Source organism: Struthio camelus, chromosome Z, assembly GCF_040807025.1.
Source record: "Struthio camelus isolate bStrCam1 chromosome Z, bStrCam1.hap1, whole genome shotgun sequence".
Taxonomy (NCBI): Eukaryota; Metazoa; Chordata; class Aves; order Struthioniformes; family Struthionidae; genus Struthio; species Struthio camelus.
Genome location: NC_090982.1, coordinates 25,611,277 through 25,625,484, shown reverse-complemented (window position 1 = coordinate 25,625,484; position 14,208 = coordinate 25,611,277). Strand labels below are relative to the sequence as shown.

At 38.9% G+C, this 14,208-nt stretch overlaps 1 protein-coding gene across 13 annotated transcripts in view; it reads right to left on the bottom strand.

Moving 5' to 3' along the window:
* The window catches only part of PIP5K1B (phosphatidylinositol-4-phosphate 5-kinase type 1 beta), a 109,839-nt gene continuing 95,631 nt past the window's right edge, over positions 1-14,208 (bottom strand). For all 13 annotated transcript variants that reach the window (XM_068927990.1, XM_068927992.1, XM_068927999.1 and 10 more), the window contains 2 exons: positions 8,426-8,543; positions 1-749 (listed from right to left, as the gene is read on the bottom strand). In XM_068927990.1, the coding sequence (XP_068784091.1) occupies positions 747-749; positions 8,426-8,543 (121 nt within the window). In that variant the 3' untranslated portion in view covers positions 1-746. The remainder of the gene's footprint in view (positions 750-8,425; positions 8,544-14,208) is intronic.

Here is a 14,208-nt window from a genome sequence, read left to right as displayed (position 1 = left end):
TCCTGGGAACAAAATATTTTATTTGTCAATAAAACTATAGTTTACAGTAGTATTTACTAAATAAATTATATAATTTCTCTTTTACAAGCAATAAACTAAAATCAAAAATATTTCATAGACAATATATGTACACAACATAAGGCCTTGTTATAAATAACATCTTTCTCTTTTCACTAACAGTGAAAATAGCTTTAGAGGCTCATTTTCATATAGTATGTGCAGAGGCTTACCTTAACCCTTTCACATGTAATCAATTCCAATTTCCACCAACATGGACTTAAGTGATTAGAACTGAATGGTGAAAACAAGTGAAGTTAATTTTACTCACCGCTGTGCTGATTTTTAAATAGGTAAAGCAGATAGTATAGTTTGCTTGTGCATAGTTACAGAATGCATGCAAATGAAGTCACCAAAAAGTCAATAAGAAAATACCACTTTCAAGTCCAAAAAAAGGTGATTGGCAGTATACTAGAAAGCAGCTCTAACAGACAGTTCTTCACAGTTCAGCAAGCGACAGTACACGATAGTGGAGTGTGGAATGCTTCATGTCACATTTGCCAAGGCTAACAATCTTTTCCACGCTTCAAAGATCCTGACATTTCTTAGAGATAAGTTCAGTGGATTATTTCTCTTTGTCTAGTAGGCTGAGCAAATTCATCCTTTTTAAACCAGGAGTGCAGAGGGTGCTGTTCATCAGCTGTGGTCACTTCCCATTCTTTGTAGGTTTATTTTTCATGTGTTCTTTATTACTGGAAATAGAGAAATAACAAGCAAAAGGGTTGTACGTATTTGCTTTCTTACTGAGTTTTAAATGAGTAACATCTCAAGAGGTTGCACCACAATTCAGCAGTGACTCTGCTCCCACGTCACCCCTAAGTCAAAAGCATCAGGTTTCTGTTCTTTTACAACAGACTACCCCAAAGCTTCTGCAAACATTTCAGCACGCTTCTAACACATGAAATCCAACCACTTGCTACTACAAAATGCTGAACATGGGGACATCAAAGACGACAATCAACACAGAGGACTTAACAGTTCCCAGCAGCTTTTATTCCTTTGCAGAATAGACTGGGGCTTTTGTTACTTAGAATGCCTATGGGGAATAACTGTGGTCTTACTGAAGTCATCTGTGAAAGCCCTATTAGCTTCTGCAGGACACCCAGCTGTGAAGTTATTTCTATCCAGAAAGTTTCAGGCACAACTAATGTTCTAGTCAAGGTCATAACAATCATATTCCATCGCTAAGAAATTATTAAATAATATTAATGAGTTAGAGTTTTCTACAGTGTCTTCTACAGAAACAGCTGTTACATAATACAAACAGTCGATCACTTTTTAGTATCTTTATGAAGTCAGAGGGGAAAGCAGTGGTGTTCTTTGCTAAACACCTTATTACCATTACTCAAACTAAGGATAAACTGACTCCTGAACAAATCTTACAATAAAGTCAAATGCACCTACAACTACTGCTTCCAGTTTGGAGGAGAACACAGAAACAAAAAATAAATAGCTGCAGCAGCCTCACTTTAAAGGCTTCTAAAAAGTAAGGAGGGTGCAAGTCTCCATTTTTTAAACTGATTTTTCAGATCACTTTTAAACTGTAATTTCAGATATAAGCATTTAACTAACCTTCAAACAGTTCAACAACAATCTAATCTTGGCTGTGAACAACAACGAAAAAGCTCCTAAGGCATTTTGAATGCTTATCTTACAAAAATGAAACCAGTACATCAACATTTTGGTTATGACTTCCAGCGCTAGACCTTGAACCTTGACGAACTATATTAAACTGCTGCATACATTAGAAGTGCTGCTGTAGTGGGCGCTGCTGGTCATTGAGCAAAGCACACATTTCTCCAGAGCTGTTCACTTTCTCTAGATAGTTGTGGTATTCTGGCCATGACAGTCTACATACACCTAAAGGTGCTACAGCAGGAAAGTAGTATGTACTTAAAGGATGCAGAACAATTTAACCAGTAAAGTGAAATTGTTAGACAAGTGAGTAAAATTAATTAAGGTAGGTAAGTGATATTTTAAGATTTAAGATATTTTAAGTGGATAGCACGAGGCTAACCAGAACTTTTTGTTCTGTTTTTTAAGAATCAGTTTGGCAAAAAAAGGTGAAAAATGCCAGTATAAGTCAACAATTTTTTAAGGTGAAGCTAGGATAAATTAGTTGAAATTTTCCACGGCCTTACTAGTTTGTGCTTGAAAGCTCGGATCTGAATGTCTGCAGGTACATTTTTGACACAGATACATTGGTCAGGCAACACAACTTCAGACACACTGGCCTCATCACTACTTTTAACCTCTCTAAGGAGATTAGCAATATTGCTGACGCTAGCTTTGTGCCGTACCACTAACATGCAATTACTACTAACTTTCCTGTTCCCTTTCCTCTGATCTCCGCAAAGTACTTCAAAGGGGTCATGGGTGGGGGGTGGGGAAGCCTGCAAAATTTACATACTAGAAGAAGATAGTCCAGACAGAAACTGGTACCAACGGCTGACTACCTGAGTCAGTCACAGACTGAGTTGAACCCCAAAAATCAGGGCCAAAATGATACATAATGGACGAGTGACACCACAGGATGCATTCCTGTGATCAGTGTCTGGGACGTCTTGCACCGACTGTATGATGGATTTAGTCTTGCTCTACTACTAGACTTTTTTTGTGCTCTACCTCTCTTTTCATAGATTTGCTCCCGAGAAAATGAATTTCCTTATACGGTGCATTAAAAGCTGAGGGCATCAAAACACAGTTTAGTGACAATATATGCTGGTGTTTTAACATTGGGCTGACTCAGTTAAAGTATTAATTGTAATCTGAAATATTACCTTTTTAGTCTAATGAAGCACATAACTGCAATCTCTGATTTTGCTGCACGTGAGACTGAAAGGCTGCTTGTATACCGCCTCCTAAAACTTCAACAAAAACACTTCTCTATGCCAAACAACATTCAAGCATTTGGTACTTGTTTCACCTTATACCATGACTTCATATCTGAGAGAGAATTAGGCCTTCTTTTCCCCACTCCTTTTTAAGGTCCTAGGAGAAGGCATCGATACAGGGATAAAATGGATAACAGAGGAAAGACCTGGTTACCTCACTACCTGAAGCTATTTCATAAAACTACTAGGTTTTCCCCTAAGCCTTACTTAGGGTTTTCAGCCTTAAGTAAACAGAATTCTGCTCTGAGGAAAGAGTGCTTTATTGGACCCAGTATGGACACATCCGTGTGAAGGGCGTTTTAAGGATTATTCTGCTCTCAGCAGAAAGAAAGTATGTCTGTAAGTGATGAGGCCCTTCCCATAGTCTCAGAATTAATGTCTAGTCTACCATGGTTTTCCATCAGTATCTTCAGGGAAAGAAATGGTGAGGCAGAGAAACTGGACCCTCCAGAAGGAGAGCAACTTATCAAAATTTCAGGCAAACATCACAGTGTGGCTGTACACTTACTAGGTTGTTCTTGCACATAGCCTGCGTGGGAATTGCTTTGGTTTCAGCCACATTTGTTATTATTTCACAGCAGCATCCTGAAGAAAATTGTTCCCTGATTAGAACCGAATCAAGGGTTATGGAAGACACCATGTTATGGTGTGAAAAACAAACACCTCTTACCTTGCCAAGGAGTTACAGTGGAAGTACAACCCTAAGTCAAAGCTGCATGGTTTACCTGAGCAGAGACAAGTGTGAACTTTCTTCTCTGCAAAAAGAGTCCTAGCTAGAAAACTGAGTTCAGGGTGCTCACGTGAAAATAGCTGAAGGGGTGAAAAAATTTTCAAGAGAAAGTAACAGCAAAGGCGAGTTAGAAAGGACAATAAGATGTCTATAGGAAAGGCTGGATTAAGAAACAGGAAGTGCTGAAAAGGAGAGGCAGGCTAAAGGCAAGACTATGGAGTGAGAGCTGAAGAAAAGAGGAAGGTTCACTGAAGGCAGGAAGAGGCAGTCAGTATTCAGCAAGCCTCCTACTCCCTCCCTCCCACCCACCAACCAAGATTTGTGGAGTGGGATAGAGCAGAAATTCAGTTTGGTTGTCTGCCAAACTTTATGGCACGCATGTAGTTATCATCCTTTCTAGAGAGGTAATTTATAGACCAATACTGTTAAGCTGCTATGTACCTACAGCAGTTTTAAGATATCAAATTAATCTCAAGCAATGTTTTAAGACTTCAGACTCCTATAATAGAACTGTCATCTAGACATAAAACCACAGTGAGTAATTCTGCATGTAAGTGTTATCTACACAATTCATCTGACACAAATCATAGTTACGCTAACCAGATGCTGAATATGAGGCTTGCTCATCACTACAGTTATTACTGTCTTCTATTTCACCAAAGCCCTTATCAATCTTTTGCAACCAAATTTTCAGCAGTAAGGATTTCTAAATGATATGCAAATTGTGTGTGCCTTTCCTCCAACAAAAGAGGGCAACGCTGTGTTTACACAGAAGTATTTCTGCACCACCAAACTTCCATTATAATTAGCATACAGAAGGACTCCTCAAGCAAAACAGTTCATTACAGAAAAGTTGTAGGTAAGTAGGTAGGTAAAATCCTGTATTTACTATCAGCTGATTTAATATGCATAGCATCACAACAGAGCAAACTTCAGAGTTTCACGGTGCTATTTACAGGCATGCTCAATGCTTGCACATACTAAATGTAAAGGAAATCAAACTTTCTTATGCTGAACCAATTAGTCTAAATCTGAAGCCTGACTACTCTGATTTTACTGACGCTGTAGTCTGTGAAAGTGATAGGACAGCTGCCTTCCTATCAATAAGTCATTTCAGGAGTAGGCAGACAAAACACGGTGGAGTAATTCATAATTGCACTTGTTGCTCTTTTAAGGACAGAAAGTTTGAAGAAGTTGAAGCTCTGTTGTAGAACAGAAGGAACATGGGGATTTCAAGTCACTCCTACTTTCTACACGCAATGACTGCTTTTAAGATGCTCCATTTTAGGGTCTGGCCCTTAGCTACACCAGACTCAGCTCTGGGGAATCCCTCACGCTTGCTGATCTCTCTAAAGAAACTTTTGAAGGATTGTTTTTATTCTTCATAGTAATCAAGGTCTACCAAACACAGTATTTGTGTCCAACGGCATTTGCCGGCATTTAATGCTTTTCTGCTCATACAACTGCTGAAGCTGCTTGAACTAACACCAATAAATAGGGCTTCAGGATTTTGAAAGAGATTAAGTTTACACTCAGGAGGAGGGGGGTTATTGTTTTACTGTGCTGTTTTGTGGATTTTTAGAGTGAAATGCAAAATAGGAAACTTAACGTTATTTCTGACTCAGTTCCCCTGTTAGTAGTTTATCACCATGTACAGTGATACCTTCTGACTGTCTCAAACACGTATCTTTACGTTCTTAAAGATCTGCTTTACTAGTGAATTACATTTTCATAAAAGAACCCTTTAATGTTTTAGCCCTCTACAAAGTAACATTTCAAATTTCCAATTATTTTATAGATCTGCTTCTATTGTTCTGCAGTCTTTAACTAAAACTTTGACATCAGTGGCAGGGTGTGGATCTGCATGGGGTTTCCTTAACGTAGCACTCAACAACCTCAGTGCTCTTACCAATTCAAAGAATTTCATGTTCATAGTCTCTCTTCCCCCACCTTACTTGACTATCTGAATTTGCACACAACACTGTTCAGCCAAATGCCATTTTTAAAGTTTTTTTTTTTTTTAATAGGAAGTCAAGATAATGTCTTTTTATTATAATGTTTTATTCATTCATGAGATGAAAAGAACATAGCCCTTAATTTACTACGGGATGAAAATTTATCCAAGAACTTCAGCATATCCAAGCAAGAGGCAAGGACAGCAAAGGATCAGTGAACTGACTGAAACAAAGTTAAGATATTATTCATCACAATATCTAACAGATAAGACTACAGCAGCTTGCCTTGCAATAGAAACACAGATAAGGATTCATAACGATGAGCTTAGAGGAGGAACTTGTGAACGCTATTTAAAGCTACATTTTCCCCCTGCTCTTAAAGGTCAAAATGTATCTGGTAATGTTTTCAATCAGGGCTGAATCAGCTAATGCAATCACAGTTGATCTGCTTTATTTTTGAGACAGACGTTATTAAAAGTGACTGGCTTGGTCCTAATGTTTATGAAAACATGCATCTTTTCCTTCCTATCTGCATTTAATTATCATGCTCCACAAAAATAAAACTGCCTCCTGCCTCAGCAGTAGTGAATCAAGCTGGTAACAAGCTGATGCCTTAGTCTCAGACCTCCCAGCCAGACTGTTGTTTCTGGCAGTGCTGCAGGATATCGGTGGACTTTTGGAAGTAAAAGTTTAGTGCACAAAATAGTATCCTACTCCTCTTCCTTCCACACACACCTCAGCATAGTTACACAGGGGTATATGCAATTAAGTTTACAGCTTACACCCATAGCTGTCTTGACACAGTTAAGGCGGCTGCCATATAGCATGGTGGGGACAGGACCAGTAAGGTAGGGGCAGGTAATTTCTAAAGCTGATTTTGCCACCTAAGTAACCTGTGCTTAGCCACAACATCCAATTCCCTTGAAATGGTCAGCCTTTGCCCATGTAGGCACTCACAATATGCACCACTTCGTGGTCCATATGACTGCACATCAGGTCTGCGTTTTTTGGAGTGCTGGGAAAGCGTGCTGCGAGGACAAAAGAGAATGTATAATTTTTCACCTAAGACCTATTTATTCTTCCAGGCCTCTGCTCAGGGGAATAAACCCTGGGTGTTTACATACCCCTAGAGTAGGATTTTATTTATTTTTCTGTTGATACTGATGAGTGGAATACATACTTGCTGCCGTCTCCCAGGTATAAGAATAACGAACGTGTTACAAGCCCCAAACTAACAAAGGATCATCATCGCACGGATCCTCATATGGACAGCATTTCAAGAGAGCACCTCACAATGCTGAGTGGTACTGGTGGTAAACATTTTTATTTAATAAACCATAATCAAAAACTGTCAACAAGAAGTCGTTTCTGTGTAGACTGGCAGGCAAGAAGATAGGATGCATATAATTGCTCTTTGCCTATCCATTTCCCATACCATTTCAGGCTTTCTGTGTCTCTTTACAGGCTATTCATGTCGACATCGTACTAGCAGCAAGCCCGATTAATACAAGTCCTATAGGAGTAGGCTAGTTTAATGGGCTACTTGAGGTTACAGTTAACCAAGTCAATTTTACATCTAATTGACCACTAGCTGCTTGCTACTGTGCTATTTCAGCGGAGGCTGGAAAGACAATTCCTCCCCTACCCGAGTTGCACTATTAAATTAGTAGCTACTGAGTGGGTACTGTATATACTCAAACATTGCTAGCTGAACAAAAAAAAACCAGTGGTACAGCCTACAGAGAGAACTGCACGGGCATCAAACAAAAACGCGTGACATATCCTGGATCTCATCAGACAAAAAGAGGAAGACAAAGAATGTAATGAGCCTTAGCTAAAAGCAAAACAACCATGTCTTTATGACACATTAATTTAGAAACCTAATGAAAACCAGGCTTTCCTTTTTCCCCCTTCTCTCTAGTATACTAAATTCTTTCAAAAAAAAAATCATTGACATTTCTTTATCCTATTACCTCTTCCATTCTTAATCAGGCTTGTTTAATTTATGCTTTAGGAAAACAAACTTCGGAAGAAAAGCAAAGCTTCATATGCCTTCCTCCTATCTTTATACTGAAATTTTTCAAAAGGGCCCAAGGAAGCTGGATGCACTAAACTGCATTCAAATACAACCACAGTTGTGGGCTTAATGCCCTTACATCTGTGGGACAAGGGCTGTATACACCAGAAGAATTATTAAAACATCACCACAGATGATATGAAGACAATCAAAGATGTGGGCTTGAGCTTCTCTCTCAGCAGTCAGACAAACTGACCAGTGGGAAGTAAAACTGATCAGCAGGCACCAAAACAAAGTGCATTTTAAAAATCATAGTGTTGCCATCACAACTGCATGCACAACTGGGAGCTATTAACATACTTCATATTCAGCTGTACTTAAATTATTCATCAGCTTCAAAAACATTAATGTAAACACAGGACTTTCCTGTCTTGGAAAATTTACTTTCTCCATTGTGCAACCTTCAATATGAAGAGGAAAAAATTGTTTTTTTTTTTCCCCTCCTATATGCATGCAAAATAAATAATAGAAGAAAATAAGTACCATCACAGAAGAGCTGAGAGAATGTTGCCATACTTCCAAAACACAGTAGTTAATACTTAGATTCTCATAGGATGTGCTTTGGCAAGGTACTTAAACATATGCCATTTAAGGAATACGTAAATAAACCTTTGGTTCCTGAAGTTCTACATGCACTTAAGTATCTTGCTGAGCCTGGATCAAAGTTACTGCAGGGAAAAAAAAGCCCACCAAAATCAGTTTGAAAACTTACTAAATAGACATCCAAAACTGAAGCGTTATCATTTTCCATTTCCAGTGTGCTCTGTTCCGAAGTCAAGTAGATGGCACTGTCTTCTAAAGTGAACGTTGAGCTCGAAGGCAGCCCTTTACTGGAAACAGAAGGGACAATACAGTCAACAAAAAACACCCGTTGCAAAGAACTCAGAAATGTATTTTAGAATTCGGCTATAGCTCTCTCAAATGTACAAGCTTTACATACTAGGTGAAAGGAGGGAAAAGTAAAAAGTAAATGGGCAAATACAAATGTGTTGACAATTCACAGCTAGATAACCGGGGGGGGGGGGCGGGGGGGGGAGGGGGAGGGCTCATTTCACTAATGTCCACAAACCACGGCTTCTATTGAATTACTCTCATTAACTAAAATTTTCATCAAGAAGGAATACTATTTCTGAACTCTAGAATTCATTTGAAGAACAAAACCACACCACAGTAAATGTGGAAAAATTAATTTCAAAAGAGGCTAGTTCCACATTACAGTGGTTTAAATTTTGACAGTATTAAAAAAAAAAAAAAAGGCCGTATTCAAGCACAGTAGCATGCCTAGAGGGGATTGCTTGCAGTCAACTGTTCAGAAGAGAAAGCATCCCGAGTCCAAAAAGGTGAGAGGAGAAGAATAAGAGTGTAATGTAATTACTGCAGCTGTGCAAAGAAGTAGCATTTGCAAAACAGGTGTACTGTATTGTTTCATTAATTGATGAGATTTTTACTCACTGCTGCAGAGAAAGCATGTGGAACTGCAAATGCATCTGCACAGGAATCTTGTTTTGTTTTGCAAACATGCTTGGAATGACAAGGCTGAAACTGTCAAAGGAGCTCTACGGGAGTTAGGTGCCCACTATCAAATTATCTTCACTAGTTACCAGAAACCGACTTCATGCTGCCCTCAAAAATCTAACACTCAGTTTTGCAGAGCCATATTTTTAACTGTTCTCCCCTGTTTACACACAAGGTGAAAAGCAAACAATTCTGCATCGTAACAGTTTATCTAAACATAGTCACAGCCATCAGTCCATAAGTGAAGAAAGGAGAATCAATACCCCCCCCCCCCCCCCCCCGCCTTCTGAAGGGCCTCATGGTTTAGTTATGTTTCAGACTGGGTATAGTTTCAAAGTGCACAAAGTGAGCAATCACAGTAGAAATGAAATTGAAATGCTCAACACAATACTGAGTTATCAGTCACCATCATGTCACACAAGTATTAGGTTCACAGCATTACATTTGCCACATTACAATGTTGCTTTCATTATACAGCATATTAAGCATCTTTCCAATAGCACAACTATTCTATCCCAGGGTGATCCAACTCCCTTTGACGTAGTGGCAGTTTTCTCACGCCCTCTATTTGAATTATACTAAGCAACATTTCAGTTATATCACTTTTCTGCCAATGCTTCACTTCACTGAAGAGAAGGGGGCAAGCAGTAAGGAAAAAAATGGACTGTTTGCCAAAGTAATGCTAGAAAAGCTTCCCAAGTGTTGACTACATTTTTATCATCTCCCACAAAATGAGCACTGGCATGAAAGATACTACTCTTGGCAAATGAGGAAAAAAAAAAAAAAAAGAACAAAATTCACTTTCGCTTGCAAAATGCTGATCACCTATGATGCACAGCTCAAGCCTCAGAATGTGATAAGACCCATATATGAAAAAACACGTGACAGAGGAGGAACGTGCAGTGAGTAGCTACCACTGCAATAAAAAAATGCAAAGCCCAAATGTCAACCCTTCATTCTGAAAGACTGTGATCTGCATAACTACCGAGAGAGCAAACCTAGGCAGGCTGCAGCATGTACTCAGCTTTCATCTCTGCATTATGTTATGTTTAAATGAAAATAACTAAAATATTTAATCTCTTCATATACTTATTAGGCTACATCTCTGCCACCTCACGCTGCTGTGTTTTGAGCTTTTTCCACTTTCAGAAAACCTCTGGAACCTGTATTCTGACCAGGTGGGGATTCTGCAGTTCACACCTATGGCATTTCATTTTACATTCTTCATGCATCAGAATACCAAGACCTACCCCTCCTATTATCTGAATTTAATTCACTGGCTTACTATGGTACTTACTTTTCTTCCTCCCTTCTCTGCTTTTTCCTTATAAGGCACTTCTCTTCATTCGCTCCTAGTTCGTTAAGTTATAATCTTTGTTGCTTCACAGCCTGCTCTGGTTAGTCAGCAGTAGCAACGTCAGTCCACTCCTCAGACTTGAGGTTGTTAAGGCACTGTTTTTATCTACAGCATGCAATAGGGACTATGCTATCTCCACTTTGGAGTACGCCTCTTTTCAGAGCGAGCAATGAACCATGGAGGGTCTCCATGGTGCAGAAACCCACTATAGGGCTAGGCAGTAAATGGAGATAAAACAAAAAGAACATGAAAAGAAAAGCTACTGTTAAGGCCACGGTTTGGTAATTTACTAGTGAACTTCTTATCAGGCAGAGTGAAAGAGAGATTTAGTATATAAAAACATATAATAGAATAGCTATAGAACGTATAGCAATAAATCTAAATATACACAGAAAGAAAAGGAAAAAAAGGGGCAGAAGGAAGTATAAAGACAGAGTAATCTTACAGACAGAAAACCAGCAGGAATTTAAGTCCCTTGAACAAATGTAAGCGTGAAAGAAGAGAACAGAGCTGCACCCAAGATGTCAGTCCACATTTTTCTTACAGTCAAATACCCTACACTTTATTTCCAAGTAGCAACCTCCTTGCGGCTGTGATTTTCAAGCTTAATAATGAGATCTCAACCCTAGAAGTAAGGGAGACATCTTCTACAAGAAGAATGGTTTACTAAAAGGAGTAGTGTAGGAAAACTGCCGCCTATACCTTCAGTTCAGTAACTGGAAGCTTGCAGAAAATTATGATTCTGTAAGAAAAATCTTAATCGCATATAGGAAATGAAACTCATTTCTTTACAAAGCTGGAAGTTGGAACAGGCAGAACATCTACTTTTAAACCTAAAAAGTTTATGTTTTATTTTTAGGCAAAATAAATGGGTTGTAAATAAAGACTGGAAAAGGCAAAAGAACACGGACTGTGCATTTGGGGAAGCTAATCTGTAAATCTATAAAGGAGAAAGTGGAAATTCTGAGTCACTGGCATATTAATTTGCATCTGGAGCCCATGCTGGTGTCAAGAGCCCATTGCTTTTGCCGAGTTGAACTCCGCCACGCATGAAGCTGCAGTATACTGTTTATGTATACTGTATTACTGTTTAATAGTGTAATAACACCTTAGAAACACTGCACTGCCAGTTTGCAGCAAGCCTACACAGAGATACCCTCCAAACAGAAACATAAAATACACTCTGTTCTCAATAAGGCTTCTCAGGTAGGAATCACTTTCATGTCAGAATACCACTCACATTTTGTTTACTGAAATTACCTTGTAACGACCCCACCCAGGTGGTTAGGTGACTATGAAATACATGAAGATACACTTAGAAAAAGAAGCTTGTCGATTTTCCTGTTTTCATAGGAAAATGGGAAATCTTGTTAAAAGTCTCATCCTTACTGTGAATGTATATCCTATTTCGAGAAGCACTATATTTATTGTCCTTATGCTGAAGGGAGGAGAAAAGCCACACTCTGACCCTTACAAGTCTACACATTCCAACCCACTTAGTCAGAAAATAGGTTCAAGTTTTTTCTCTTGAGTAGAAAATAAAATAAAATCTTCATTTTCCAAGATCCTTCTAAAATGTTCTCCTGGACATGAGATGCAAAAGAGCCTCACCCAAAATGTTAAATACAGAGATTACAATTTACAAATATAAAACATGGGGTTTTGAACGACATTTCTTCAGCAGGCAGGAACAACCAAATTAGACTGATTTGTAGAACACCACAATTCTTACACATTCAAATCCAAGGATAAGACGTGAAAGATCCCATTAATTTGCTAAGGAATGAAGAAAAAAAATTACACTTTGGCAAGCAACTAGCATAACCTGGCAGGACAATCTTAAAACAAACCAAAAAAAACCCCATCAATGCCACCTGGAATCCTCCAAGCCCTCCTAAATGTGAATTGCTATTTCTGTCCTTCACCGCATTTTATTCATATTGAACTCTAACTAGTCACTGAAAAGCATGAGAAGTGACAGTTTTAGAGACTGAAGAATTCTATTTCGCTTATGGAAAAATAAAGATGCATCATCGCAGCGCATCTACTTGCAAGTCAACCTGCAAGACAGGTAGGATACTGGATCTCCTTGCCAAGTCAATCTACAGTATCAATCTAAAACTGATCTACAAATCAAACCTACGTTCTCTGAAGACTGCCAGGAACCACACCAGTTAATAACAGCTGACCAAAGCTGAAGACTGAGCTTTCCATTTTTTTCCCCCCTTCCTCCACTGTGAGGACCACATCTTGTAGGAACCTAAGGAAAACTCCCAGCTTCTTTCAGGTAGGCCAAAATAATGTAATACAGCAGCCATGAATTGGAACACCAGTCAGTCAGTCTGCCCTACTTTTAAGAGTTATCATAAAAAAAGACTTTATGAGCCGGATGTCAAATATGCTTTCCTGAAGCACATCCCACAAAATATTCACCCCCTAAATAGCTGCACGTTTGCCCTGTCCAATCAGTTTGAACACTGTTAGATAAGCTTTTGAAAAAATTACAGCCTATTGCATCATGAACTTTGATCTTCAAAAGTCTGTTTACAGAAGTTAGTCAGAAAACTGTATTGCAAGGTAAATGGGCAGTAAAGCTATTGTTCTGAGCCATAACACAACACCAACTGTTGCAGACAGTCTGTCCTGGCTACATGCAAACGCGAGCAGGTATTTATGGGCCTGTTTAACTAAAGGCTTTAATTAGTCTAACGTTTTCACAATGTAGGAATATTAAATCACCTCTAAAACCCAATCTTGCATTTCCGTTTATAAATATGCTGCTGGAACAAAAGGTAGGTCAAACATAGTAAAACTCTGCTGTCAGTAGTATTTTACTAACAATGCTGAAAAGCATCAAATCTACAGACCTGAATAAACGCTACGTATGGCTGGCCCTATAAATGCTGCTGCTGTATTCCAAGGGAAGGAGCCCAGCAGCGAGAGTCAGTGCTGCCCAAACTCAAGCTAACTGCAGACTTATAAATCAGTAAACATCACAATAAGCGCATTAATTTCATGGAGGTGAACAAGCCTATATTTCCTTGCAGTTGTCAATCAAAATCACAAAACCTGTCATTTTTGACAGGTGTGTCTGATCTAACATACATATTTAGTTGAACAGCAGGCAAAACAATCGTACTTTATCGGGATTGCAAAACCCTGAGCAACCACAGCCAAATCCACTGGGCAGCATGAGTCAACATGTATCAGCTCTATGAGGAATCCACACATGGAGGCTCTTCTAAGAAGCTCCACTGGACCTTCCTCACTAGATGAGATCAAGGTCATGAATCAAGACTCGTAAGGATGCGTACGGAAGATGAAAAGCAGCATACAGAGGGAGAAATTCACACCCGCTAACATTTGCTTATGTATTAAATAACTGTTATCACCACTGGAGTTTCACAGGCACATCTGTGTATTTAACTGAACAACAATTTTAAAATATACTTCTCTCCTCCAAAATCCTCCCTCCGCAAACCCCCACAAAAACACTCACCCAAACTAAAAAAAAAAAAAAAAAAAACCACCCCAAAACCTCTTTTAGGTTTTCTTCTTCTTTTCAATAACTAAACTGTTTCCTGAAACATTTGGCTAAATCATTCTAAAGCTTAATCTTTCCA